Source organism: Pelobates fuscus, chromosome 5 (genome assembly GCF_036172605.1).
Source record: "Pelobates fuscus isolate aPelFus1 chromosome 5, aPelFus1.pri, whole genome shotgun sequence".
NCBI classification, from domain to species: Eukaryota; Metazoa; Chordata; class Amphibia; order Anura; family Pelobatidae; genus Pelobates; species Pelobates fuscus.
This window is the reverse complement of record NC_086321.1, coordinates 105,100,378-105,127,733: the sequence shown is the minus strand read 5'-3', so window position 1 is coordinate 105,127,733 and position 27,356 is coordinate 105,100,378. Positions and strand designations below refer to the sequence as shown.

The following is a 27,356-nucleotide window of genomic DNA, read 5'->3' as shown; positions in this document are numbered from 1 at the left end:
GTCCTTGTACAAACTCCGCACGTGTGTGATGAATGATCCAATATTTGTGCTATGCTTTTGATTTAAAAATTCTATCTAAACGGAGAGTTATGCCAAATACACTTTTTTCTGGCAATTAATTTAAAGAGAGAGGGGTGTGGCTAAAGCAGTGCACAAGTTAATCAATAGTGCTATTATGAAGAAAGGACTTTGCATTTTTTTTTTTTTTAATTATGTAAAATCATTCTTCATGAATTCAGATTCAGAGATGGCCAAATCCCTTTCATTTTAATATATATATTTTAGAAATCTCTTTTTTATTTCCCGTTTAACTCTAGCTTCACAATCGCCTTTTGTACACAAAACAGTTGCTGGATGGAGCCTAAAGAAATGACCCTAATTCTGGGGAATAATTATGCTTTTTTTGGCTGGCTTCCAGATTTCCACGCCACGACTAGTAAAAGAAGTCTTTTTACTGTGGCACAGAAATTAGCCCTTGAAAGTCTAGCTAGCACATTTTGCTAAAATCAATCATAAAAGTAAAGAAAAAAAAAATAGGAAGTCACAAGCTGCACCAGCAGGAAGATGGCCCCAAATAGTCAGCTATCATCCCTTGTTTAATTTCAAATCTTCATCTCGCAGCCTAAGAAGAAATCTTTTACTGGGACTGTCGAAGCCTACTGATGTTTCCCTGAAGAACACATGTGCCAGTTCTTAAGCACTTAAAAAACGTTTCAGGAAATCTAAATAACAGCCTCAGACAAATCTGCCAAATTATTTACTTATTGCTTAACTGTAAAACACAATCTGTCGTTTCGTTTCACTGGAGCTGCAGCAAGAAAAGTCGTGTTAAATGTCATTAAAAATAAATAAATAAATCTGTAAATCTAGGCCTTTGAGAGAAAAAAAAGGGAAAAAAAAAACAATAATAAAACCTACCGTCTTTTGAGTCATCCCCCTCTAAACTCATAGTGTCAGTGAAAAGCACTGGAGACCAGATTACAGCTCAACTGACGTACACTCACAGAAGTTTCAAGTTAAAAAAAAAAGTTTAGGATGAAAGGGGGAAAGTTCTATGAGTTTAGCCAATCAGACTGCAGGAGTATGGACAGAAGCCCATCCCATTCTAAGCCACTGTCTGGAAAGAAACTGTATTCAGACAGAAGCATTTATTCAGGAGAACATTATTACAATGCAGGCACACAAAGTTTCCCTGTGATTTTTAGCTAGTTGGTGCAGGGGTGGAGAGTGACTTGCATTGACATGATAGGAATACAGGAAGAACAGGAGAGCAATGCTGCGTGTTTAAAATTTCTATACAGCAATTGTAGTAGCAAGATGCCCTGTGGCAAAAAAGTCCAGTAGGCAGGATTGATGTTACACAGCTTAATTATGGAAACCACCAGAGTCAGAGGTGTGTCATGAAATTATTTGGGTTTGGCCCAGGAAAACTGGATATGCAGCAGGAAATGGTGGAGTTGCAAGCATGTTGTTTTATTTTGAAACCCTTTGGAATGTACATACACTGCAGCTACAGATGTTCACACCTCTGTTAAGAAAGGGCTAAATACAGAGAATCGAAGTATATTAAGGTGACATTGATTACAAACTCCGAAAAGATAAATGGGCACAAGCAGGAGACTAAGCTGGAAAGACATGGCCCAGCAATGGTCTCCCCCGGTCTTCTGTGGAACAGGGTAATAATTTAAGGTGAGGTGTGTATAAGGGTTGTTTACTAAAATGAGAATTGCAAATTCATTTCAAATTTAGGGCCAAAGAAGCGGAGACAATTTTCAGCTATCCTGACCTTAAATTTGAAATTATTCTATGTTTAGTGAACAAGCCTGTATGAATGAGTTGGTTTGTGCAACCATCCACAGAGTTTAGAAAGGAAGGATATGTAAGTGGTGGGGCCCACACCTCCATTAACGTGGGATAATTGAGCGAAGTTCTCCCCAGCAATTATCCTCAGGACTCCTTATTAAAGGCACACTAGAGGCACCCAAATCCAGACCACTAAAGGTGCTTCCAAGATTCTAATGGACTCTGAGTCCCTTAAACAACTCTGGACCTCCTCACACTCTGCATGAGGACATCCAGCATCAGTAAAATCCACATAGGAACGTATTGAGGCAATGGTTTACTATGCGGAGGGTCTAATGCGCTTGCGGCACTCGCCCTGCTATTGCTATGTGCTATTTGCACATACATTGTGTGGTGGTATGTGGTTCAACATAGTTGAATGCATGTGGATATGCGGACCTAGCTGCACTACCCACATTACATGGCAATACTATCTTATAAGGAAGGCATAATTGGTTAAACCATTCCGTCACTATGGAATACCAGTAGGACACCCTACATCCTTCTCCTCTAACACTAGTGTGCCAACCTACAAAGCTTAATCCAGATCTCTATACCCCTAAATGTAATTGAGGCATACAGGTGTCTTTCATAAATATTTTTCAGTTACAAAAATAAATGAATGTGGGTTCCCCATTTCCAAATGCTTGAAAAGCGTTCTAAATGAAGGTTTTTACAGGAAAGTCACCAAAGGTCCAATCAAAGTGTGCGCTTATGACAAACATATTTTACACATAAAATCGATATTAGGCAGCCCGTAACAGAGTTCTGGGCAGCCAATGTCACATGCACTGGGGGTGCAACTAGCCGCCAGCACACAAGTAACCACATCTCTGAATGTGCAGTGTTTCAAGCTGAAACACCGCAAATCACGAATTCTACCACATCACCACTTCGGATCACTGACGTGGTCAAGGTGGTTGAAGTAACCCTTTAATTCTAGGTACGGTCAGTCAGTATTTATCATGATCTGCTTGACAGTTGAAATTAGAAGTTGTTTCTAGGTCTACGTTGCTTTGTGAATTTTGCACATTTACCATAAAAAAAGAAGAGGAGACAAGCAAGCTTAGCTCATTGTCTAAGACTCCTTACAATGGGTGGAGCTAGCGCGCTCCGAGCATAATAACCACTAGAGCAAGCTGTATGGTGCTTTGAGTGTTCTTTTAATAAATATTACATGCGCTAATTTTCTGTGAAGGTATCAATCAAGAAGAACTCATTTTGTGTTTTGTTTTGGTCAAAAAATAATAAATAAAGATCAATGTAGTTAAAACTTATTTGAATTTTTTTATTTTAAAGAGAGATATCGAAAAGTATCACAATGTGTGATACTTTTCAATATGTCTCTTTAAAATAAAGAAATAAAAACAAGTTTTAACTACATTTATTTATCATTTTTTGGTATAGATTTGCAGACAAAGTTCCACCCTTACCAAGCCTGCATTATTGAGCTCACTTTTTCTTTCTATATTGTTTTAGTCAAACCACTCAAACTGAGAGGAGGGGTTGCCCAAAGCCTATTTACACTATAGCAACCACAAATAACTGTATTGGATATGATGCTTAGGATGCCTCTTTAAAATAGAACACGTCTGTGTTACATTTAAGAGCTTTTAATGCAGTTTCATTTAGAGAAAAGAAGCATGTATTATATAAAATAGACCAACATTCAGTTTATTGGGCTGTTCTCCAACCCAGAACATAAAAGTGAGCCATGAGTGTATATGCAGTGCTGAGCCAAATTTACAGTTAACTACTTTAAGGGCCATACATTTACATTAGAGTTTGTGTGTGTGTAGACTACAGGATAGTCTGGAAGTAAATACTTCAGCAGTGGAATGATGTTTGCATGGAACGTATGTCAGGAATCTCCAAGTGTGTGTGTTAGGAAAAAAACTTTAAGGAGACAGAGAGGAGTTGAAATGAAATAATAGATAGGGGAAAAAAGGGTTTTAAAAGTAAAAAGACTAAGCTGGTTTTGTCATTGACTAAATGGGTTGCTGACAAGGTCACTTTCAGGTAAACATACATTTAATTTACACATTGTGCTTTTGATATCAGCAAGTATATAGACTAAAATATTTACATGACGAGCAGACCCTCTTCCTCCAAAATTATAGCAACAAACAAATAAACAAACACAATGTATGCCCCAACTGCAGAGAATGTGTATACATGGTATCTCAATGTCTAGTGCAGTGGTCCCCAACTCAGTCCTCATGGACCACCAACACTCCAGGATTTATGTATTTCCCTTTTTTATTTAAATGGAGATACTGACAAAGCCTGGACTGTTTTTGGTTCATGATGACTAGGTTGGGGACCACTGGTCTAGTGGATGGCTGAAAGCTAGGAATTGTGTGTGTGTTCTGGGGAACGATTATGGCATATTTACAGTAAACATATACAGGCAAGTAGGAAAGTTAGAGGGAAAAAAATAGTTTTTTGGGCAAAGGGGCAAGGTAGAACTATCTTGGGTATCCGGTCCAAAATACAATGTACATTTGCTGAACAAACAACATAATCACTGCAGCTCAGTGCATCTCTGTCTTCCTACACAGTGGCAGCAACACAGCAATCTTTGCCCATAGCCCTTCTTCTTTGTAAATGGCAGTGTCCTGTTGACTGCAATGGCTGTGATGCTCAGTAGGTTTCATTGATGGCAAAGGGAAATTATTATAAGCCCATACTCCGTGACTTTCTTGTATAAAGAAAAAAAACACACAAAAAAAACTATCCCTATGCTGACAACATTATAAATAATAAATATACATTTTCCTCTTCAACCCCACCATGGGAGAGGTATAGGAGGTATAATCTTGCTAACAGGAGGGACCTAGTGTCCCTCCAAGCCTCTAACCATGGACAGTAGGTGACAGATATACTGATATGAGGAAGGCCTAAGGTCCCATGCAACACCCACCCATGACTGATGGCTCAAATTAAATATACTGTGGTGGGGGGCCTTCATGAGCTCCAGGCAATTTCTCACAAACCAACAGTTTTTGGGTACATTTTTGCATCCATTAGCACCCTACATCGACTCTTAAGCTGCTCTACCCTGGGTCAAGCAAAAACTAGCTCTCTTGAGTGGACACAGCTTGGGTGAAGGCTCCGAATACTCTGCGGCCTGGTGCGCCCTGAGGCATGGAGAAGCAGCCGATCCCTCGCCCTGGAGTGACCACAGGTGATCTAAGCACTGGTTACTGTCCTGTTCCCTCCCACCATTGGACCGGTGGGGGTGATCCCAGTCTACAACCCACAGACTACTACGTTTTAGAGCCCTAGAAGTGCTGATACCGAGCGGTACACAAAATGGCAGATTCTGCGTGCTACTCTGACCCCAGTTGTGTAGAGATCAATGTGCTGGACAGGCTGAAGATTTTTGAACTGTTCTGGGAGAAACTAGCCACCTGCACGCTCATTAAGCCTGTTACCGTTGTTACCCAGCGATCTCAGGACCCAGCGCCTGGAAAGAAGCACAAGGTCTGGACAGCACCCACACACGTGCTCCAGGGGCAGAGGGGACACCTTGATAATAGGGAGAGAGTAAGGCGCAACTTACCCTCAAGTTTGCAAATGCAGAGAGCCTGCCTCTCCTTACAGTGTGGACACCTGCAGCAGCGGTATTGTAAAACTGAACCCTCCGGCTGAAGGTTGTTCTGGACGCCAACTGAGCTGGCATGCTTGGAGATGCACTCACCGACGCTGGCCTCTAAACGCCCCCAGAGGGGTATAGGATGAGCTTGGGACTGTGACTCTTGCTGGCATTTTCACCTGGAGATGCCTACACAACACACTTTCCTGCTACCATGCCCGTCTATATGCCTTAATGCTATATTCATATATTAACTATAGCTAATTATTTTAGGCCACACTATGCTTTGGAAGTTCACTTGCTAGTGATGGGGACCTTTGGGGTGTTACACTCTACAGTTTTAATGCTTGTATGTATATATATATATATATATATATATATATATATATATATATATATATATATATAAAAGCACTCTGTCTAGCTGGGCAACTACTCCTTACAATTACATTAGTTTCTTATGCTCCGATTAAAAACACTAGCAAGACTAAGATCAACCTTCATCGTGCTCCTAACTAGACATAACTGACCTAGCCCGTTTTATTTTGATGTGTCTACTTAAAAACGTGCTGTTTTCTCACATGCCCCACACTTTTATGCTAAGCTTTCTACTACACTTTCTACTGCTGTTGGAGCATTGCAAGTCTGTTTGTTTTGTCTATACATGCACATAAAAATAAAGATGGACAAATATACTGGGTGGGAGCAGGGGCGTATTAGCCGCGAGGCAAACAAGGCATTTGCCTTGGGCGGCATTTTCCAGGGGGCGGCAAAAAAAGCCGCCCCCAAACGCCCAGGGCAAATGTCTTGTTAGCCTTGCGGCTAACTGACATGCCGTCTGGGCGGGCGGTCTGCTGGGCGGCGCTGGCGGGCGGCTGGCGAGGGAGCACTTCCTCTGAGCTGTCTGCTCAGCTCCCTCGCGCGCCGCAGAGTGAGGCTGGGAGCCGGAATAAGACGTCATATTCCGGCTCCGCCTCCCAGCCTCACTGTGCGGCGCGCGAAGGAGCTGAGCAGACAGCTCAGAGGAAGTGCTCCCTCGCCAGCCGCCCGCCAGCGCCGCCCAGCAGCCACTGGACCACCAAGGAGAAATAGGAACCCCCCCCAGCATTCCCAAAGGTAAGGAGGCTGGGGGGGTTAAATTAAATTTTTTTTTTTTTAAAAATGTGTTAAATATGTGTGTGAGTATGTGTGTATGTCTGTTAGTGTGTGTCTGTTAGTGTGTGTGTGTGTGTGTGTGTGTATGTCTGTCTGTTAGTGTGTATGTCTGTTAGTGTGTGTGTGTATGTATGTCTGTCTGTTAGTGTGTCTGTTAGTGCGTGTGTGTGTATCTGCTAGTGAGTGTGTGTCTGTTAGACACACTCACACTCACTAACAGACACACACTAAGTGTGTGTGTGTTTCTGTTAGCGAGTGTGTGTTTCTGTTAGCTAGTGTATGCGTATCTGTCTGTGAATGTGTGTGTGTGTATTTAGAAGGCGGGGCGGGGGAAGGGTGGGGGTGGTGCGGACGGGGGGAAGGGTTGGATGGGGGTGGTGCGGGCGGGAGGGGGGCGCCTGAGTTTTGTCCTGCCTAGGGCAGCACAAAACCAGGATACACCACTGGGTGGGAGGACATGCCATTGTCCACCCTTCAAAAGATTATGTCCACCCCGCTCCAAAAAAAACAGAAAAATTCCTACCACTCTCACCTTTATTATAGTAACGGGGGCGGCAATAAAACTAATGTACATTTAAGGAAAAAAATTATATATAAGACGACATCTTTTTTTATAATCAGTGCAACTATTAAAAATAAAGACCTTATTCTCAAAAAACAAGACAAAAAACATAAAAATTGTGACCCATAACAAATAATACTTCTACACCCATGGAGGGCTATGCGCAGAGCTGTTGCTGACTCTTCTCACGTAGCTTAGATGGGTGGGATCAGTAAAAGGTGGGCGGTTATACCAATGGCAACCTTCAGCCAACCCCTTACGAAGTAACTCCCTCCCACTGATTATCCCCTCCTACTTTGTACCCTCGAGCCAATGCGCTATGCGATGAGGGAGGAGACACATCACAAGAGAGGATTGGTTAAAGGGGCTGTAATCGAGGCTGCAAAGAAGCAGGTGCCTCCAAAGATCCTGACTGGACAAAACGATCACATGATTGGCTCCCTTGCGGTTTAAATACGGCCTAGCCGGGCAGTTACACTCAAACCCTGGATGAAGGCGACTAGTAGTGCTGAAACGCGCGTCGGTTCACTTTGATTTATTTATTTTCTTAGCACAGCACAGTTTTTTAGCACGATGGTGTTTTCATAGCAGATGACATAAGAGGACAATTAAGCAGTTATGGTAGTATAAGGACTGAATTGGATCTACTTGTGAGGGGAACGATTGGGAGATTTTTGGGGTATACAGTTTTTTCGTTAATTTCCTGCACCTGCTTTCTTTTTAGATAATTGTTTTAGTTACTGACCTTGAAGTCGTTTTGATTACAGCAAGATAAGACAGCTGCTGCAAGTCTTCCCTCTTTTTGAGGGTACAGCACAGAGATACTCTCTGATTCTATCCAGCTCAAGTTATGCTCTTATCTATACAAGGTTATTTTTTATAGATCAAAAGAGACATTGTTTCTATATTGAGCTACATATTCAGACTGGCCTAACAAGTTGCAGTATTTGTTTAGAATCTCATGTTGTTTCCTATCTAATGATCACTATTCAGATATAATGAGCATCACTGTGTTTAACTCTGGTATAAACAAAAGGCTAAACCTCAGACCATATCTCCCATCCCCTTTTATTCATATCTACCCCCAACCGGTACCAACCCATATACTCTCCCCCTACCCACCTGCAGAGCCACTTAGTTGGTTTGTTAATGTTTATTTTTGGTTATTGTCCTTTTTTCTAATAAAGTAATACCTTTATTATTTATGTCTTGTTCATATCTATTAGGGATCCTTGTGTGTTGACTGGACCTTGAGCCAAGTGACATTCTTGTGCATCATTTGTGTGTAATGAAAGGATTACCCCCTAATTTAGGCTCCCTTAACACACCATATAGTCTCTCCAAGGGACTGTTTCTCACTTTTCAGATCACAACACTTTGATAAATCTATAACTGTGTATAATCACTTCTCTTTACTCAACAGACTTATTGCATAATTCTTGCAGTGTGTTTCAATATGGTAGACCTTGCCTTATTTGAGCAATTTAAATTAAAATGTAGCTTGTTTAAAGAATATAAAATACAAATAAATATTAAAAAGTAATAGTGTTTCACATTCTTTAGTAACCCTCTCAGAACAACCACTAATCAAAATGAAATATTTTTTGATAAATTGGAATACTTAAGCACAGCTCCAACCTGTTTCTGTATGATATATGGAGCAAGATTTTTCTAAATACACATCACTTTGTGAAGTTAACTTCGAGAACAAAAATTACATTCAAAACAAATTTGAAACCATTCTCTAAACACAAAACGAAGGTATGTAAAAAATACACAGCTGTTAATCTGGGAAAGGCACTAAAATGTAAAGTGAATGATACAATATTCAATAAAGGATACATATATATATATAATACAAATATTAAATTACTTATTTAATTAGGCAAGTATCCTGTTCTTAATTCGTTGTAAATAAAAGCATTCCTTCAATGATACATTTAATTGCATTCTGTATTTAAGATGTAATACTGAGGGAAGAACGGACGTTACGACTGTCACATTTTGTGGCCAGTTTTAAATCACAACGAATATAAAAATGTTTACTCACTTGATCTCAGCATTGCATTCAGTGATGATGTGAGGTTAATGGAAAAAAGAATCTGATATCTTCTAGATTAAGGCTATCCTTTTCATATGTTCAGTTTCCCCTGAACTGGTCACGTCCTCCCAGCCACCTAAGTGACAATACTAGCTTGCACAAGAATGTGATCCTACCTAAAACCTTCCACAGCAAACAGTCATTGTTTGATAAACAAAGAATAAAACAAGCCAAGTGGTTATTCTGGGTGTTTAATTTCACAATGTCGTGGAAGATATTTTACATATTGTCTTGCAACATGCATAAAGAGCCTGAGAGACAGACATAAAGTTTTATGACTAGTGAAAGTGATCTAATGATGCAAATGCAAAAACCTGTAATGCCTTTTTCATCGGAGTAGAAAAAAATCTGGAATATCTTCCTATTAACAAGTCTACTATAAGGCTGTGTTACGATTCTAGAGTGTTGATTAATGAAAAGTGGTAGGTGACATAGGTGGCTTTGAATTAATAGATTTTTACATTGTCATTTATGGTTTACATGATAACACACTCAATGTGCTAAAGTGGCCAGCAGACCTTAAAAAATATTACATTCTTAAGTTTTATTTTGATCTGAATATAAGTAGATACACAGCTTGTTGGGGATATGCCCACTGCATTTTGTTTCTACACATGTGATGTCCTGTGTATGGACTTTTATTTAGGTAAAACATATAAGTATTGATGTATTTTAATGTATGTTGGCTTTTTTAAAGGAATACTCCCAGCACCATAACTTAAAGCATGTTTTGGTGGTTGGTTATGTTGCCAGAAGTAAGTGGTCAAACCATTAGTTCCCTTGCTTTGAGGAACCCCAGAAGGTCCTGCATGGGCAGTGCAGGGTTTTCAGCTGATCACTTTCAATGAGCTAAGTCCTGCAACAATGTGCTTAGTCACGGCAGAGAGCTTCCAGTTCTCATAGAGGAGGCCATTAGCGCCCGACAAACCCCAGATAAGTTGTCAAACTGTAAACAAACAATTTGACTACCTATATTGGGACTATAACCACTAATGTGCAAAGTAGTGGTTTTGGTGCTCAGCGTGTTCCTTTAATGGAGTGCGTTCCCAAGTAACCCATTACATTTATGGGTACAAAGTAAATATTTCTCATATGAAACATTGGAGGCAGGAAACATCTCAAAGTAAGAAGCACCTATATTCACTAGATGTATAATAAATTGTTTTGTTCCACCTATTGCTCCATTTATTTTCTGATTTCTTCAACATACTGACACAGATGGCTATTCCGATGCATCAATGTGCAAAACAAATCTAAAAATATAAATATGTTTGTGACAGCCATAAGATTGCTGGTACATGAAAGAAAGGTCACAATGCTTCACAGGAAGAGATTATGAGGTGCAAGGAGACTCTCCTGTACCTGAAATAAATGTCAGTTTAATTTAACCCCTTTTATGCCAAAACGAGGTATGAAAGTATAGTAATGAATTTATGCTTCTTTCCATCACCCCACTGCAATTGTATCCAAGATTTACAAATATTAAAAAAATGAGTATATCACAAAGATGACTTATAAAAGTTGAGATAACATTAAACTGAGTACCCTGGTGTAAATTGGGTACATTTAGCTGTGATGACTTGATGAAGTAAATTGTGCATATAAAACTGGAATGAATGCTGGCTGGCCCAAATCAGGGATATTCACAGACAGAGTGCTTTTGAAGTGCTCTGCCCATGGGCAAAATGCCCCGAGCTCTCATTGCACAGCACTAGCACATATAATGATGTGGGACACCAAATATAGTGGGATAGGACCCCAAATTCAAGACTGATAGGTGAGTCTGGGTTTTGCGGATACCAGGAGAAGTTACCAGCCTGATTGTATTGTGACAACTGTAAAGTTTGGTGGAGGAGGGATAATGGTAAGGGTCTAGTTTTGAGGTGTTGGTCTAGGCCCCTTACTTCTAGTTAAGGGAAATCTTAATGTTTCAGCATACCAAGATATTCCAACTTTGAGGGAACAGTTTGGTGATGGCCCTTTTCTATTCCATCATGACTGTGCCACAGTGTACAAAGCAAGGTACATAAATACATGGTTGGATGACATTGGTGTGGACAGTGGGGTACCTACCACGGTCCCAGGGGTCGCAGCTGCGTGGACCAGGTAGGGACGCTGGGTGGACATTTAATATTAATAATTTGTGTGTGTCTGTAAGTGTATGTGTATGTCTAAATGTGTATGTGTCTGTGTGTGTCTCTGAGAGTGTATGTGTTTGTCTGTAAGTGTGTGTGTCTGAGTGTGTGTGTACCTGTCAGACTGAGTGTGTGTGTACCTGTCAGATTGAGTGTGTGTGAGCCTGTCAGACTGAGTGTATGTGTGCCTGTCAGACTGAGTGTGTGCCAGCCTGTTAGAGAGTGAGTGTGTGTGAGCCTGTCAGACTGAGTGTGTGAGCCTGTCAGACTGAGTGCGTGAGTCTGTCAGACTGAGTGTGTGTGTGTGCGAGCCTGTCAGAATGTGTGTGCGAGCCTGTCAGAATGTGTGCGCGCGCCTGTCAGAATGTGTGCGCGCGCATGTCAGAATGTGTGCGCGCGCCTGTCAGTGTGTGTGCGCGCGCCTGTCAGTGTGTGCGCGCGCCTGTCAGTGTGTGCGCGCGCCTGTCAGTGTGTGCGCGCGCCTGTCAGAATGTGTGCGCGCGCCTGTCAGTGTGTGCGCGCGCCTGTCAGTGTGTGCGCGCGCCTGTCAGTGTGTGCGCGCGCCTGTCAGTGTGTGCGCGCGCCTGTCAGTGTGTGCGTGCAAGCCTGTTGTCAACGTGAGTGTGTATGTGAGCTAGTTAGAGTGTATGCATGTGTGCGTTTAGATACCTGCCCCCTCCTATCCCATGAGGAAGGTGTTTTTATACACCTTTTTTTCCCACGCCGTGCCAGTTTCCCCACGGCTAGTCCCACCTCCATGGCTGAGATTATTAATCGTTTATGATCTCAGGTAAACCAATGCTTTCCCTTAGGAAAGCATTGGGAGGATTTTGTGCATACGCACCAAATGTGCCAATCCGCATCTCCTCATAGAGATGCATTAAATTAATTTATCTCTATGAGGAGCATTCAGCTTTTCTATGCAGAGGTTGGAGAAACTGAATGTGGGTGCTGCACACTGTGCAGCAGTGACCCAGGAGTCTCTAGTGGCCGTCTGAGTGACTGTCACTAGAGGTGTTACTAAGCAGCAATGTAAACCCTGCCTTTTTGCCTGAAAAGCCTGCAGGGACAGGCTATAGACACCAGAACAACTACATCAAGCTGTAGTGGTTCTGGTGACTATAGTGTCCCTTTAAAAATTGCATTTTCTCGTTAAAAATGACTCCTAATGTCTCCTAATTTTTTTAGCCGCTTCCTAGATTCCAAACAAATCTGTCAAGCCCTGGGCTAACCTTATTAAAGATGAAAAAGGTATGATGTTATTTGTCCTCATTTCAGTGTTTATATCAACAAAAACTGCAATTTCAGGAAAGGCGTGTAAACTTAACCACAATCGATACCTTTAAAAGGATTCTATAGTGCCAGGAAAACAAAGTTGTTTTCTTGGCACTATAGGTTCTTACAGTGCCCCCTCCCTTGCACCCCCCTCCCGTGGCGCTGACTGGGTTAAAACCCCTTCAGTCACTTACCTAAATCCAGCGCTGATGTCCCTCGGCACTGGGTCAGGCTTCACCCACGCTCCATTATGATTTATCTATAGAAAAGCATTAATCAATACTTTCCTATGGGGATTCCGGTGACGCTGGAACTCCTCATGCAAAGTCTAATCACTTGAAAGGAATAATGCAAACTCTGTCTCACCTACTGGAATGAAAGGAGTAGATCACATCTCATTTTTCCCATTTTGGAAACACACAAATTGGTAACAGATGGCTCAAACCATAAAAAGAAAGAATATACAGTGAAGTGTAATAAGAATACAGAACTCAAACTTAATTCCTCTACACAATGTATGGGCGGTCAAGAGATCCAAGCATAAGATTTGCTTGATTTAAAAAAAGGATGCAGTCGGAGGCTGTTTTTAAGTGTATAGCGACTTTGTCGCCATTAAACCTAAGTGCATTTGTTGTTTGCAAGGACATATTTCTCACCTCACCTGCACCGTTTATCATCTTTGTATGTACAGCATATATAAAGTTAGTGTACTTCACCATGTGATATTGTACAACTATATATCCATGTAAGCTTTATTGTGAGTTTCAAACATTTTAAGGAAAAAGCATATAACGTATGACTGTATTCCCGATTCAGCACACTATATGATATTGTTTAATATCTGTGTCCCACACCTTCACTAATAATACAGGGTTCATACTGGGTTAAAGTCTATGTAAACATCAACCACACCTTTTTAATTATTTAGATAATATATTTAAAATCTATTCAAAATAAATAAATATGTTAAACAGATACATAGTCGTAAATCAACTGCAGGATGACAAAGACCTCATTCTGGTATTTAGGGACTGAATTTAGCCGAGGTTTATAGGTTAAGTAGTTCATCCACCAGTTGCTGTTCCAATCACCATATAAGAAGCCTGGCACAGCATTAAGGACTGATAACAGCCAAGACATGACAACTGTCAATTTATACACAGCTTCCTTATTTCCTTCTCTGTTTAGTGAGTAGGACTTCGGTGTGCTACAAGGAGAAAAGACGCAGACCACACATACACAATCCCATAGGCGTGCGCAGCCTATTGCATTAGGGTGTGCACCCTAAAGCACAAACACACGCCGCATGTGTATGTGTGTATATATATACACACACTGCTGTGTGTGTGTGTGTGCTGTTAGTGTGCTGTGTTTAAGGGTGCTGCTGTGTGTGTGTATATGTGAGGGTGCTGTTAGTGTGATGTGTGTGAGGGTGCTGGTAGTGTGCTATGTGGGTGAGGGTGTTTGTGTGTGTGTGTGTGTGTGTTTGTGAGGGTGCTGTTTGGGTGTGAGGGTGTGTGTGTTTGTTAGGGTCCTGTTAGTGTGCTGTGTGTGTGAGGGTGCTGTTTGTGTGATGTGTGTGTGAGGGTGCTGTTTGTGTGATGTGTGTGTGATGGTGCTGTTTGTGTGATGTGTGTGGGTGTCGTGTATTTTTGAGGGTGCTGTTAGTGTGAGTACTGTATGTGTACTGTATGTGTGTGGGTGCTGTGTGTGTGCTGTTTGTGTGAGGGTGCTGTATTTCTGTAGGTGCTGTTTGTGTGTGGGTGCTGTATGTGTGTGTGTTCTGTATGTTTGGAGGGATTGTGGAGGTGGGGGCAGATTAGTAAATATCCCCCCTCCCTTCGTACCTTATGTAGGGAGGGGGGATCCTTGCTGCCATGTGCCATCCCTGGTGGTCCAGTGGAGAGTTAACTCTAGCCTGCGGGGCAACGCTAAGATATCACGAGAGGAACCTGGCGGAGCTGCTGTCTGGAGTTCCCTGGGTCCTCTCCTGCCTCCCTCCATGCTGCTGTGGGCCGGTGAGGTAGATCTTTGATCTCCCCGCCGGCCCATGGAGGCTTAGAACAGAGCCGGCACTCAGATAGCGCCGGTTCTGTGTGAGCCGACAGGGGAGAATAAAGTCCTGGGGAATAAAGTGTGGGAACTCTCCCAAGATTCCCACCCCCCAAAAAAAAATAATATACACTCCAGTGTGTGTGTGTGTGTGTGTGTGTGTGTGTGTGTATATATATATATATATATATATATATATATATATATAAAAAAAACGAAAAAGAGATAGCACTCCCAGGACTTGTAAGTAAAAATAAAACTTAACTTTTAATCAATCGGCAAGAGGTCGACGTTTCAGTCTGTTAACCACAGACTTTCATCAGGACTCATATATATATATATATATATATGTGCACACACACACACTGACACGCATACTCAGACACACACACATTCAGACACACACACACACTCATACATTCACAGACAAACATACACACACACACATTCACATACACTGACACACACTCATACATTCACAGATACACATACACAAACACATTCATATACACACACATTCACAGACACATACACTGACACACACTCATACATTCACAGATACACATACACACACACATTCACAGACACATACACTGACACACACTCATACATTCACAGATACACATACACACACACATTCATACACACACACACATTCATACATTCACAGATACACATACACACACATTCATATACACACACACATTCACATACACTGACACACACTCATACATTCACAGATACACATACACACACATTCATATACACACACACATTCAGACACATACACTGACACACACTCATACATTCACAGATACACATACACACACACATTCACAGACACATACACTGACACACACTCATACATTCACAGATACACATACACACACACATTCATACACACACACACATTCATACATTCACAGATACACATACACACACATTCATATACACACACACATTCACACATTCACAGACACCCATACATACATTCACAGACACACATACACACACATACAGACACATACACTGACACATATACACACACATTCACAGACACACAAACATTCACAGACATACAGACACACACATACACTGACACATATACACACACACATTCACAGACACCCAAATTATTATTTTTTAATTAAAAAATGTCCACCCAGCCTCCCTACCTGGAGTGCTGGCGTGGACTTGTCCCTGGGGTCCAGTGGGTCGGGTGCCTGTCTTCATCTCAGCCGCGGCGAGGGAGCTGTGTGCTCTCTGCTCCCTCTCACCGCGTGGGCTGTCTGCTGTAGCTGGGAGCCGGAATATGACGTCATATTCCGGCTCCGGCATCAGCAAATGGCGCGCGGCGAGAGGGAGCAGAGAGCACACAGCTCCCTCGCCGCGGCTGAGATAAAGACAGGCACCCGACCGGGGGGGGGGGGGGATTTGGGGTCCATCACCTCTTCCCCCCCCCCCCGCATGACAAAAAGAGCAGGAACTCTGTTCCTGCAGGACTTAATACATAGGCGTGCCGCGGGGATTAGGGTGTGCCCAGGCACACCCGGCACACCCCGTGCGCACGCCTATGCACAATCCTCAGCTCGGCGCTCAATTGCTGAAAATTACTTAATATTTACTATTACTATTTCATTATTTGACATAGGTTTTAAAAATATAGGCTTCGAGTTACTATTGATGATATATACTATAAGCTTGTTTGAGCAGGGTCCTCTTCAACCTATAGTTCTTGTAAGTTTTCTTGTAATTGTCCTATTTATAGTTAAATCCCCCCTCTCATAATATTGTAAAGCGCTACGGAATCTGTTGGCACTATATAAATGGCAATAATAATAATAATGTATAATATTTCAAGTTATTTAAAATCTTTGAATAAACTCAATATAAATAATACAAATGTAATATTATGAAGTTTAATTTTGTCATATTTTTATATTTTGTTTATATTTTTATGTGTTGAAAAATAATTTAAAAAAATTTATTCAAAAATATTAGATCATTTGAATAGCTTATCCAAAAAATATAAATCAAGGACATAATCTTTTAACTTGATTATGTGTTTTGTAGCATGCTTGAAATTTTTTTTAAACAAAAACAAATAAATAAATAATCATTCATTTTAGAGTAGAAAACTTGGAACTTGATTTAATAAACTTTCCAAATGGTTTAATTCGGTTTGAAACATTCCCAAATTATTTATCTGCAAAAAAATCCATATACTTTAATCACTTGAAAACTTTTCAAAAAGGATTGAATCACTTGTAAATCTTAATAAATCAAGGCCTTTGTTTGAGGAGCGATCTTGACTTTGAGACACTTTTATTTTTTATAAGTATGTAATTTTAATAGGTAATACAATTTATACTGTCTAATAATGCTAATATTTTCCATACCAAGAAGCTTTTGTAATTAACTACCATGTTTCTTTCTGTACCAAAATAAAGCATATTACTATAAAAATCTACCCAGGAATCACAATCCGTTATTAAAAACTTAACCCATACCAGAAAAGAGTTTAGGCATATCATTTGTTTTTATGACAGTCCCAATGTATTGTCGATCCTTAAAGAGTTAAAAGCTTGCCCCACGTGATCCTTTTTTAAAAAATTTTTTTGCAATGTTGATGCATAAACATTGCTGCTTTATGTTTGCAATACAAACAGAACCGTCTTCATTTGATCTAAATAAATCATCAAGACAAGATTGTCACCAACACTGTTCAACCAGAAAAATAATTATGCATGGTTCAAAAAGGGTTCCAATGAGAAGATATTTAGTTTTAGATATTATAGTTATAAGAGATTTTTGACACATATCTCCATAAATGTATTGTTCCTATTACATGTAATATAGTGTTACTTATATTAGGAATATGAAGAATTAATACCACAACTAATATAAGGTAACAGACAAAGAAATATTTTATATTAATCAAATGTCGGGCTGCATCACATACAGGAGAGCGACTTAATAATACTTAAAAATACAAATTGGTATGTGAGCGCTCCAAAAATAAAATATAATAAAATAGTGACCACTGAAGTACTGTACCTCAATTAATATATCAAATGAAAAAAAATAGAACCTAGTAGTAAACCAGGGTTAATATAAATTAATAAGTAGGTAGCATTAATAATCTTGCCATGTGTCAAAAGTATAAAACACATTTATTAGACATAGACACAATGTGAAGGCAACAAATTCATACCACATAAATATCGGCAACATAAGAGTCCAGAGCAAATGTCAGGAAAACAAAAGTTAGGCACAGTGTGGGGCCCCCTAAACACTGGCACATGGGCTACTGTTAAGAAATGTGCACATATAAAAAAATATATATGAAATATGGAAAAAAAGGGATGAGAAAAAGGTAGAATGGTTCCCCAGCTCCTGCACTATCCCTGTCGGGGGGAGCTCATAAACCGACCAGGCTAAGGGGGCAGGATCTGGGCTAAGGGTCTGGGCTAAGGGGGCAGCAATGGTGAAAACCCAGAGTACACAGAATAAATAGATACTCTGGGGATCAGCCAGAGCAACTTACCCTGTGCGCCCGACCTCCGAGCGAGGTAAGGGGAGCACGCCAACCCCTCAACACGAGATGTGAACGGGTGAGAGATCCGATCACGACAGCTACGACGACAACCGCAAATTAAGGTCCGGAACGGAGGTACAGCACAGAAGAATAGGTGAAAGACCATCTACGCGTTTCGTCCTTGCTAGAGGACTTTCTCAAGACAACGTCCAACTTTCACCAAAATGGGTATATATACCCTCTCCTAAAGTGGTCACAATTAATCAATTAGAACAAATTAAATAAAACAATTTAATTAAAGCAATAAAAATCCAAATACTGATGTACAATCAAATATAAAAAACATGGTATAAAGAAATAGTAAAAAATGTATATATAAAGATATATAAGAATTATAGGAATACACAAATGCTCACATTTATGCAGATAGGGACTACCTTCACCCCCTTTTTTTTAAATATAAAACAAGTATAACCCCTGAGATGTAAAAATAGAATTGCTACAAGAATAATTTGATAAATCTATTAATGTATATCTCCAATGTATGAATAAAGAGGTAACCAAAGGAATTCCAAATATTCTGAAAATTAAGGATTCAAGTGTAAATAACCTTAAAATATCTTGTAAGGCATACATATTCAATGTGGTAAGAGGTAGATCGATATTTCCTGGTACTAAATAAAAAAACAAATCAATATATATTAAACCCGACCTCTGAAATTGGGGACATTAAAGATATCTATGAAACAATTTCGAGAGAGAATCCCCCTCCATACTTAATACAGGGGTCATATAGGTGTACAAAGATGTATAAGCAACATAAACGTCATATGTAGATTTTGAATATAACAGATTTGGAATTTTGCCAAATTCCAAAACGTACATTCCAATTCTTAATATAACCAATTTGGGATATTAGCAAATTTTAAACCGTACATTCTACTTCTTCGTTTAACCCATAAGGGTTGAGAGTATTAAGCCGAAAAATCCACTTAGTTTCAGCAATAATCAGGGCCGAGTTCCTGTTACTGATTTTCTCTGGGATGTGTTTAATACCCATCACTACTACTTGAGCTGAATTGCTCTCATGGGCCATTTGGAAGTGCCTAGCCACCGGAGATTTCCTATCTTGATTGTGGATGGCTAGCCTGTGCTATGTCCCAAGTTGAAGCTATTATGGAGAGTATATTATTCATTTTGACCCATAACTATTTTTGTTTTAATGAGCAGTTCTACCTACAGGTTCAAGGGACGGCAATGGGGGGCGAGTTTTGCCCCAGCCTATGCAAATATCTTTATGGGTCTGTGGGAATCCACTCATATTTTTAATAATTCCAACTGGAGAGGTCATCTCAAATTTTATAAGCGTTTTATAGATGATATCTTGATTGTTTGGGAGGGCGATTTAAATGAAGCAAAAGAATTTGTACAATACCTCAACAATAATGAATGGGGGCTATCTTTCACGAGCAACATGAATAAAACCTCAATTGAATTTCTTGATCTGATTTTATGTGGCAGACCAGGTCGTGTTCTCACCAAAACATACAAGAAAGAGGTGGACGTAAATGGTTTCTTCCATTCGATGAGTGGCCATCATCCAACTTGGATAAATAATATCCCATATGGCCAATTCACGAGATTGCGCCGGAATTGCTGTTTGCTGGAGAATTTTGAAGAGGAGTCTTTAGACCTATGCCAGCGCTTCCTAGATAAGGATTACGATCCTAATGTCATCTGTCGAGCCTATTGTAAGGCTAGGGACCTCAATAGAGGCTCTCTAATTGACCTCCGTTCTAATGAGGAGATATTAGATCCATTATTGACTTCATCAGTGAAACATCTCAAGATCTTGTCATTATTGGAAAATCATCCCCCAAAAAGAATATTTACATCTCGAGGGAATTACCATATCAGCACTAGGGATGTTACCCAGAATAATGGTCCCATTTTTACCACCACTTTTAATAGGGCCTATAACCAGATCATTGCTATAATGTACAAGCATTGGTCTATTCTCAGATTAGATCCCTGGCTCAAATTTGGGATCTCGGAACTCCCTAGGGTGACTTTTCGGAAAAACAGAAACTTGAAGAACCTACTAGCTCCATCTAAATTTTCATCTAGTGATCCCCTCAATACACACACTTCCCATGGAGTGGGGAACTTCAAATGTGGTGCAACACGTTGCCTTACATGTCAATATATATGCCATGGGAAATCCGATTTTAGTTCCTCCTCCAATAATGAGAACTTTCAGGTATCCACTAGAATAACCTGCAATACTTCTTTTGTGGTGTATTTGCTCAAATGTACCTGTGGCCTATTGTATGTTGGTCAAACTACTAGATCTTTGAAAGCGAGGTTTAGGGAGCACAGGCTAGCCATCCACAATCAAGATAGGAAATCTCCGGTGGCTAGGCACTTCCAAATGGCCCATGAGAGCAATTCAGCTCAAGTAGTAGTGATGGGTATTGAACACATCCCAGAGAAAATCAGTAACAGGAACTCGGCCCTGATTATTGCTGAAACTAAGTGGATTTTTCGGCTTAATACTCTCAACCCTTATGGGTTAAACGAAGAAGTAGAATGTACGGTTTAAAATTTGCTAATATCCCAAATTGGTTATATTAAGAATTGGAATGTACGTTTTGGAATTTGGCAAAATTCCAAATCTGTTATATTCAAAATCTACATATGACGTTTATGTTGCTTATACATCTTTGTACACCTATATGACCCCTGTATTAAGTATGGAGGGGGATTCTCTCTCGAAATTGTTTCATAGATATCTTTAATGTCCCCAATTTCAGAGGTCGGGTTTAATATATATTGATTTGTTTTTTTATTTAGTACCAGGAAATATCGATCTACCTCTTACCACATTGAATATGTATGCCTTATAAGATATTTTAAGGTTATTTACACTTGAATCCTTAATTTTCAGAATATTTGGAATTCCTTTGGTTACCTCTTTATTCATACATTGGAGATATACATTAATAGATTTATCAAATTATTCTTGTAGCAATTCTATTTTTACATCTCAGGGGTTATACTTGTTTTATATTAAAAAAAAGGGGGGTGAAGGTAGTCCCTATCTGCATAAATGTGAGCATTTGTGTATTTCTATAATTCTTATATATCTTTATACATACATTTTTTACTATTTCTTTATACCATGTTTTTTATATGTGATTGTATATCAGTATTTGGATTTTTATTGCTTTAATTAAATTGTTTTATTTAATTTGTTCTAATTGATTAATTGTGACCACTTTAGGAGAGGGTATATATACCCATTTTGGTGAAAGATGGACGTTGTCTTGAGAAAGTCCTCTAGCAAGGACGAAACGCGTAGACGGTCTTTCATCTATTCTTCTGTGCTGTACCTCCGTTCCGGACCTTCATTTGCGGTCCGGCCGTGACTTGTGGTAGCGGTCGTGATCGGATCTCTCACCCGTTCACATCTCGTGTTGAGGGGTTGGCGTGCTCCCCTTACCTCGCTCGGAGGTCGGGCGCACAGGGTAAGTTGCTCTGGCTGATCCCCAGAGTATCTATTTATTCTGTGTACTCTGGGTTTTCACCATTGCTGCCCCCTTAGCCCAGACCCTTAGCCCAGATCCTGCCCCCTTAGCCTGGTCGGTTTATGAGCTCCCCCCGACAGGGATAGTGCAGGAGCTGGGGGCCCATTCTACCTTTTTCTCATCCCTTTTTTTCCATATTTCATATATATTTTTTTATATGTGCACATTTCTTACCAGTAGCCCATGTGCCAGTGTTTAGGGGGCCCCACACTGTGCCTAACTTTTGTTTTCCTGACATTTGCTCTGGACTCTTATGTTGCCGATATTTATGTGGTATGAATTTGTTGCCTTCACATTGTGTCTATGTCTAATAAATGTGTTTTATACTTTTGACACATGGCAAGATTATTAATGCTACCTACTTATTAATTTATATTAACCCTGGTTTACTACTAGGTTCTATTTTTTTTTTTTCATTTGATATATTAATTGAGGTACGGTACTTCAGTGGTCACTATTTTATTATATTTTATTTTTGGAGCGCTCACATACCAATTTGTATTATGAAGAATTAAAACAAATTTGGGGAATTTTCATTGTCCTCAAAGACAGGTTTTGAGGGGAAGGATGGGGGGAAACAGCACAATTCTTTCTCCATATATTCCTTTGAGCTGGAGAGTTTATCAATGCCTACTAGCATCATTATTTTACAGTACAGTATATATAGGATTTCAATAATATATCTATATTTGGAAGACAGACTAACATGACTTATGGTAACTAGCCAACAGATATAAAATGTCATTTTGTGATACAATAAAACACAACGCAGAAGTGTGGACTATTACACTGGCATAAAACATGTCTCTACAAAGGTTTATAGTACTGCAGAACTCCGCTTTCTGCAAAACACACAAATTGATAATGTTCTGGTTTTTCATGTCAACAAAGTCCTAAAATGTTGCAAACTAGTTTTCAGATCACAGTAGATCTTGAAGTTGACTGCACTTACTCGTAAACATGTGTGTGAGTCATATCATATCGGGTGGGCACACTGATGATGTCACATGCATGATGTCATGCACACTTTCCTTTTGCTGTTGAAAAACATGAAAAAGAGAATTCTTCCCAGATATTTCCTTCCATTTTTTGTTTTAATAATTTTTAGATATAAGTTATAAACAACTTTCTGTCTTTTTCCAAACGGAAGAAGATATTTTTGCTGCTACTGATTATTCTAGCTACAAGTATTGAGACATAAATACAGACACATAGATTGTTATTAAAGATACACCCTGGTCACCATAACAACTTAATCTAAATTAGGTAGTTAGGGTGCCAGGAGGCACGTGGATGCTCACTTACCTTAAGGAGATAAACTGTTCTCGTACCTTTTTTTTTTTTTACCCGTGGAGCAACTAATTGGCTTAGAGCGTGAACTGTCGGCTATAGCCAATCTGTGGCGGCACTACACACTTCCCGTAACTTAGTATAAGAAGTCGGATTCCGCTAGTGGGACCTGGAGATCAGCACTGGAGGCAATATTTGGGGTTAAACCATTCAAGAATGGTTTTAACCCTTAAGGTAAAAGAGCGCCTAGGCCTCCTGGTACCATTACAACTTAATTTAGATGAAGTTGTTATGATGTCTGGAGTGTTCCTTTAAGGCAAAATTTGATATGAAAAAACTAAAAGCCTAAGTTAGATTTGGGAACTCAGCAGAACAGAGGTGATGGCATCTGTTGGTATATTAAGCAACACATCATATTCAGCGAACTCAGAATAACAGTTTTAAAGTCGAAGTTCAATACAAACCTAAACTACTTTAATCACCTGTTGCCACCTACTGTATTACCTTTTTAACTGTTGGTGTCTCATAGGATGTCAAGGTTCAGAATAGAAATTGTTTACTTGTGGAGTGCAATGTTCCTTCTAGCACATATTATATCAAGTCTCTTTATCGTTTCAGCCAGCAGACATTGTTGCCACAATACAAATAAGCACACGTAACAAAAAAATTAAAAATATGCTTCCGAGCCAACAAGGTCATTGAGAACGTCTAAAAATGGTCAGTAATCATTCATGTGACTTATCAGAGTTAAAGAACTAGCTCTAAAGGAAACAAGGTGAAACATGTTATCCTGATCAGCTGAAGATGGTTTGAGGATTGCTTATTGCACTGCTAATGCACACAGGGAACAGATAGTTTTGTCAGTGTGTCTCATCTTAACTCACTTATGTACTCTTAAACAAACACAAGCTCAACTCTCTAGCATGTTTAGTAAAACAGTGTTCAGTATATACATCAACACATTCTATCCTCAATGTTGTTAAACACAAAAATATAACATGTGGCTACATGCTAGTTTTGACAAAAATATGAAGAGAACACATTTTAACATGCATAAATATGTATTAATGAACGGAATTGGCATTCAATGGTAGCAAAGTAACAATCTGAAACAACTTATTGGGATATCTCATACAACACAGTTGTAAACTCTACATGTAAGGAACAATGAAAAATAATGTAGTAGCTTAATGCTATTAAAATATAGCCGTTATTACCCATGCTGTGGTTTGCCCAGTGATCAAGCCATTGAGGAAATGCATAAACTAAAACTTAAAGAGAAAACACACGCGACGATTAAGGTGACAGCCCAGCAAATGGCTGAAACTGAAGCATCACCAATAGAAAAAAAACAACAACAAAAAAACATATGGAGAGAAAAAAAAAACAGGCAAAAAAATGAGAAAGCAATAAAAACAGTAATATTGCACAGAAAAAGTAATGGACAATTTCGATCAACACCCAGGTCTCAATTGATTACATACTTCAATGAAAAATGTATTTAATCTCTCAAATTAATGCAACATTCTAAATTAAACAGAATATACAATAAAGGAAGTGTGAAAATTAGATCACTCTTTACAGGAAGTGTTAGGAAGGCTTTGGAAGTCACATGCAGGAAGGTGTGCCTAGTGCTGCATAAACAAAGTGATTTAACTCCTAAATGGCAGAATATTGAGCAGTGAGATTGCAGGGGCAGGATATGTACATCAAAACAGCATCATTAAGCTAAAACTTGTTTTGGTGACTATAGTGTTCTTTTAAGGAAGTGTTTCCAAGCAGGGCCAGTCATGTAAACAAGTATACATGGAAGGGTGTGGGAGGGACAAGATGTACCATCCACCAACCGAACCTGGCATGATTGTATCATTAGTGAGAGGGTATTAACTCAAAGGTATTAACTCAAAGGGACACTCTAGGCTGACATTAACCCCTTTACCCCAACCATTTAAAAAATGGTCTTTACCCTGCATGCAGCTGTGTACATACATGCAAGGTTAGAGATAACCCAATATATCTGTATTTCCCACAGTGTCCATCTAATGGCTAGATTAAACTCATTCTATCTGTGGTTTAATTTTTGGTGGTGGAAGCACATAGGGTGCTTTAAAATTCCGTGCCTGCAGGCACTTGACATGTAAATCTAGCCCTGCCTATGTTTTAACCAACATCAATATTATCCTTTCAACCATTTTTAAAGTATAACAAAATTAAAAACACTTTAAAATAATATAGACATGTTTATAAAATAAATCTAGGGAAGAGAAAGGGAAATTACCATATATCCTCCCGAAACAGCTCACGGTGTTTGCATTGCCAGACAGTAGTTAGCACAACAGTAAAAATAATGTCAAAAAGATAAATACTGGTGTCACTTGCATCGTAAAAAACAAGTTCCATAAATCTTATTTTCATATGATAAATATGGTAAAGTAACAACTGCAAATCCAATCACAACCTCAAGATGGGGCAAGTGAGTCGAGTTGGACTTGCAATGCATAAAAAAGTCCTAAACATAACTAGATCCTTTACAAGCAGAGGAGTAAGCTAAACCAATTATGTTTGGTTTTTTTCTTGTGTTTGTTTGTTTGTTTGTGTTTTTGAAATAAAATTTCATCAGAGTGAACTGCTGATTACTTGGATGTCCTAATCTTAAAACTGCATTTATCTGAGGCCTTTAAATTGATGTATGATAATGTTTAAATTATCCAGCAATAAATGCACAGCTCGTGAAGTTCTAAATGCTGGATACATGGTGGTAATGAGAGCAATTTCTTATTGTATTACAGTGTTATTTTTGCTTTTATTTATTTCTTGTATATTTTTTTGGCAAAAGCAGATGCTGAAAACAAGCTAACGTCTAGGACAGGGATAGGCAACATTCAGCACTCCAGATGTTGTTGACTACACCCCCCATAATGCTCTTAACCCCATAATGCTGACAAAGCATCATGGGCGGTGTAGTCCAAAACATCTGGAAGACAGAAGGTTGCTTATGCCTGGTCTAGGACAAGGGAAACATATATTACTAAGAAAGCCAGTGTCAAGGAGCACAGACCGGAGAATAGTCAAAAACAAGCAAAAAGTCAGAATACCAGGAAAAGCTAACACACAAAAACTCACTCCTGGATTGCCACAAGGAAAAACCATGAAAGGGCAAAGCAGAGAGTGCAGTGAGGGCTTAAAGCGACACTAAAGGCACCTGCACCACTTCATCTAAATAAAGTGCTCTGGGTGCAGTGCCCCTGTCTTTTGAAGCTTGCTGTGTAATACATTGCACTCTGTAGGAACAGAAATGTTTAAATAACAGGGTTAGCACACTTTTAGTGGCGCTCAGGAAGACAGCCACAGGAAGCTCTTCCTCTGCTACAATTGGTTATAGATCAAATGTTGCTGCTAGATTAATTGTCCCAACATTTTGTCGCACATGCGCACTACACTCCTAATGTTTCTTTATGAGGAAGCACTGGATTGTCTGAGATCATCCATACTGATGATCTTATCAAAAAAGGCGGAGAGCAAGGAGAGCTGTTCAGCAAGGTCTGAAAGGTAAACAATACTAGGTAGGTCTCAAGAAACTACAGCATTAGAAATGCATGTTTGTAATGCTATAGTGTTCCTTTAAAAAGGTCTAAGATGCCAGTGATTCGCCAGTATCATTACTGTGACACTAAAGATGCCGGAGCAATGTCACCAAAATGATGCACAACGTTGAGCATCACAAGAGGACACAGATTCACAGTGACCTGGTCCCTACCGCCCACTAGTGGGTGTTTCAGGATTCCAGGTGGGCGGTAGGGATTTCCTCATTTGGAGAGATTGGGTGGGCGGGCAGGGGGCGAGCCGGCGGTATCCGTGAGACCGGGTACAGCCATCACAATTTGCGCAATCATATTATGCGCAAACAGAGAAGTCGTCTGAATATCACCGAAAGAGGAGACCTTCGTTTGTTCCTTACGAAAATCGAACCAGATATCAAATATTTAGTCTCGCAGCATCAACCTCAAGGATCTCAGTAATCACTAGTAAAGGTAATTTAAATTTACTTTATTGTTTTCTCATTAAACTTTATAAAGTTAAAAACATTATAAACATGCATTAAGTAGAAATAAAAAGATAAATGTACGGCGGAGCCAAGCCACGGAGCGGAGCGGACGCATGGCACTGCAGCTCCGACGACCAACGATAAAAATACCCTAACCAGACTGCAATAAACCGATC

The 27,356-nt window shown here is 39.7% G+C and overlaps 1 protein-coding gene across 4 annotated transcripts in view; it reads right to left on the bottom strand.

Annotated features, from left to right (window-relative positions):
* The window catches only part of TNFAIP8 (TNF alpha induced protein 8), a 143,972-nt gene that overhangs the window by 32,065 nt on the left and 84,551 nt on the right, over window positions 1-27,356 (bottom strand). Inside the window, exon 1 of one of the 4 annotated variants that reach the window (XM_063456935.1) lies at window positions 9,208-9,273. The exons of 2 other annotated variants lie outside the window; for them this stretch is intronic. In XM_063456935.1, the coding sequence (XP_063313005.1) occupies window positions 9,208-9,220 (13 nt within the window). In that variant the 5' untranslated portion in view covers window positions 9,221-9,273. Of the gene's footprint in view, window positions 1-918; window positions 1,006-9,207; window positions 9,274-27,356 lie in introns of those variants that run through there. One more of the 4 variants, XM_063456934.1, reaches the window with a different exon arrangement.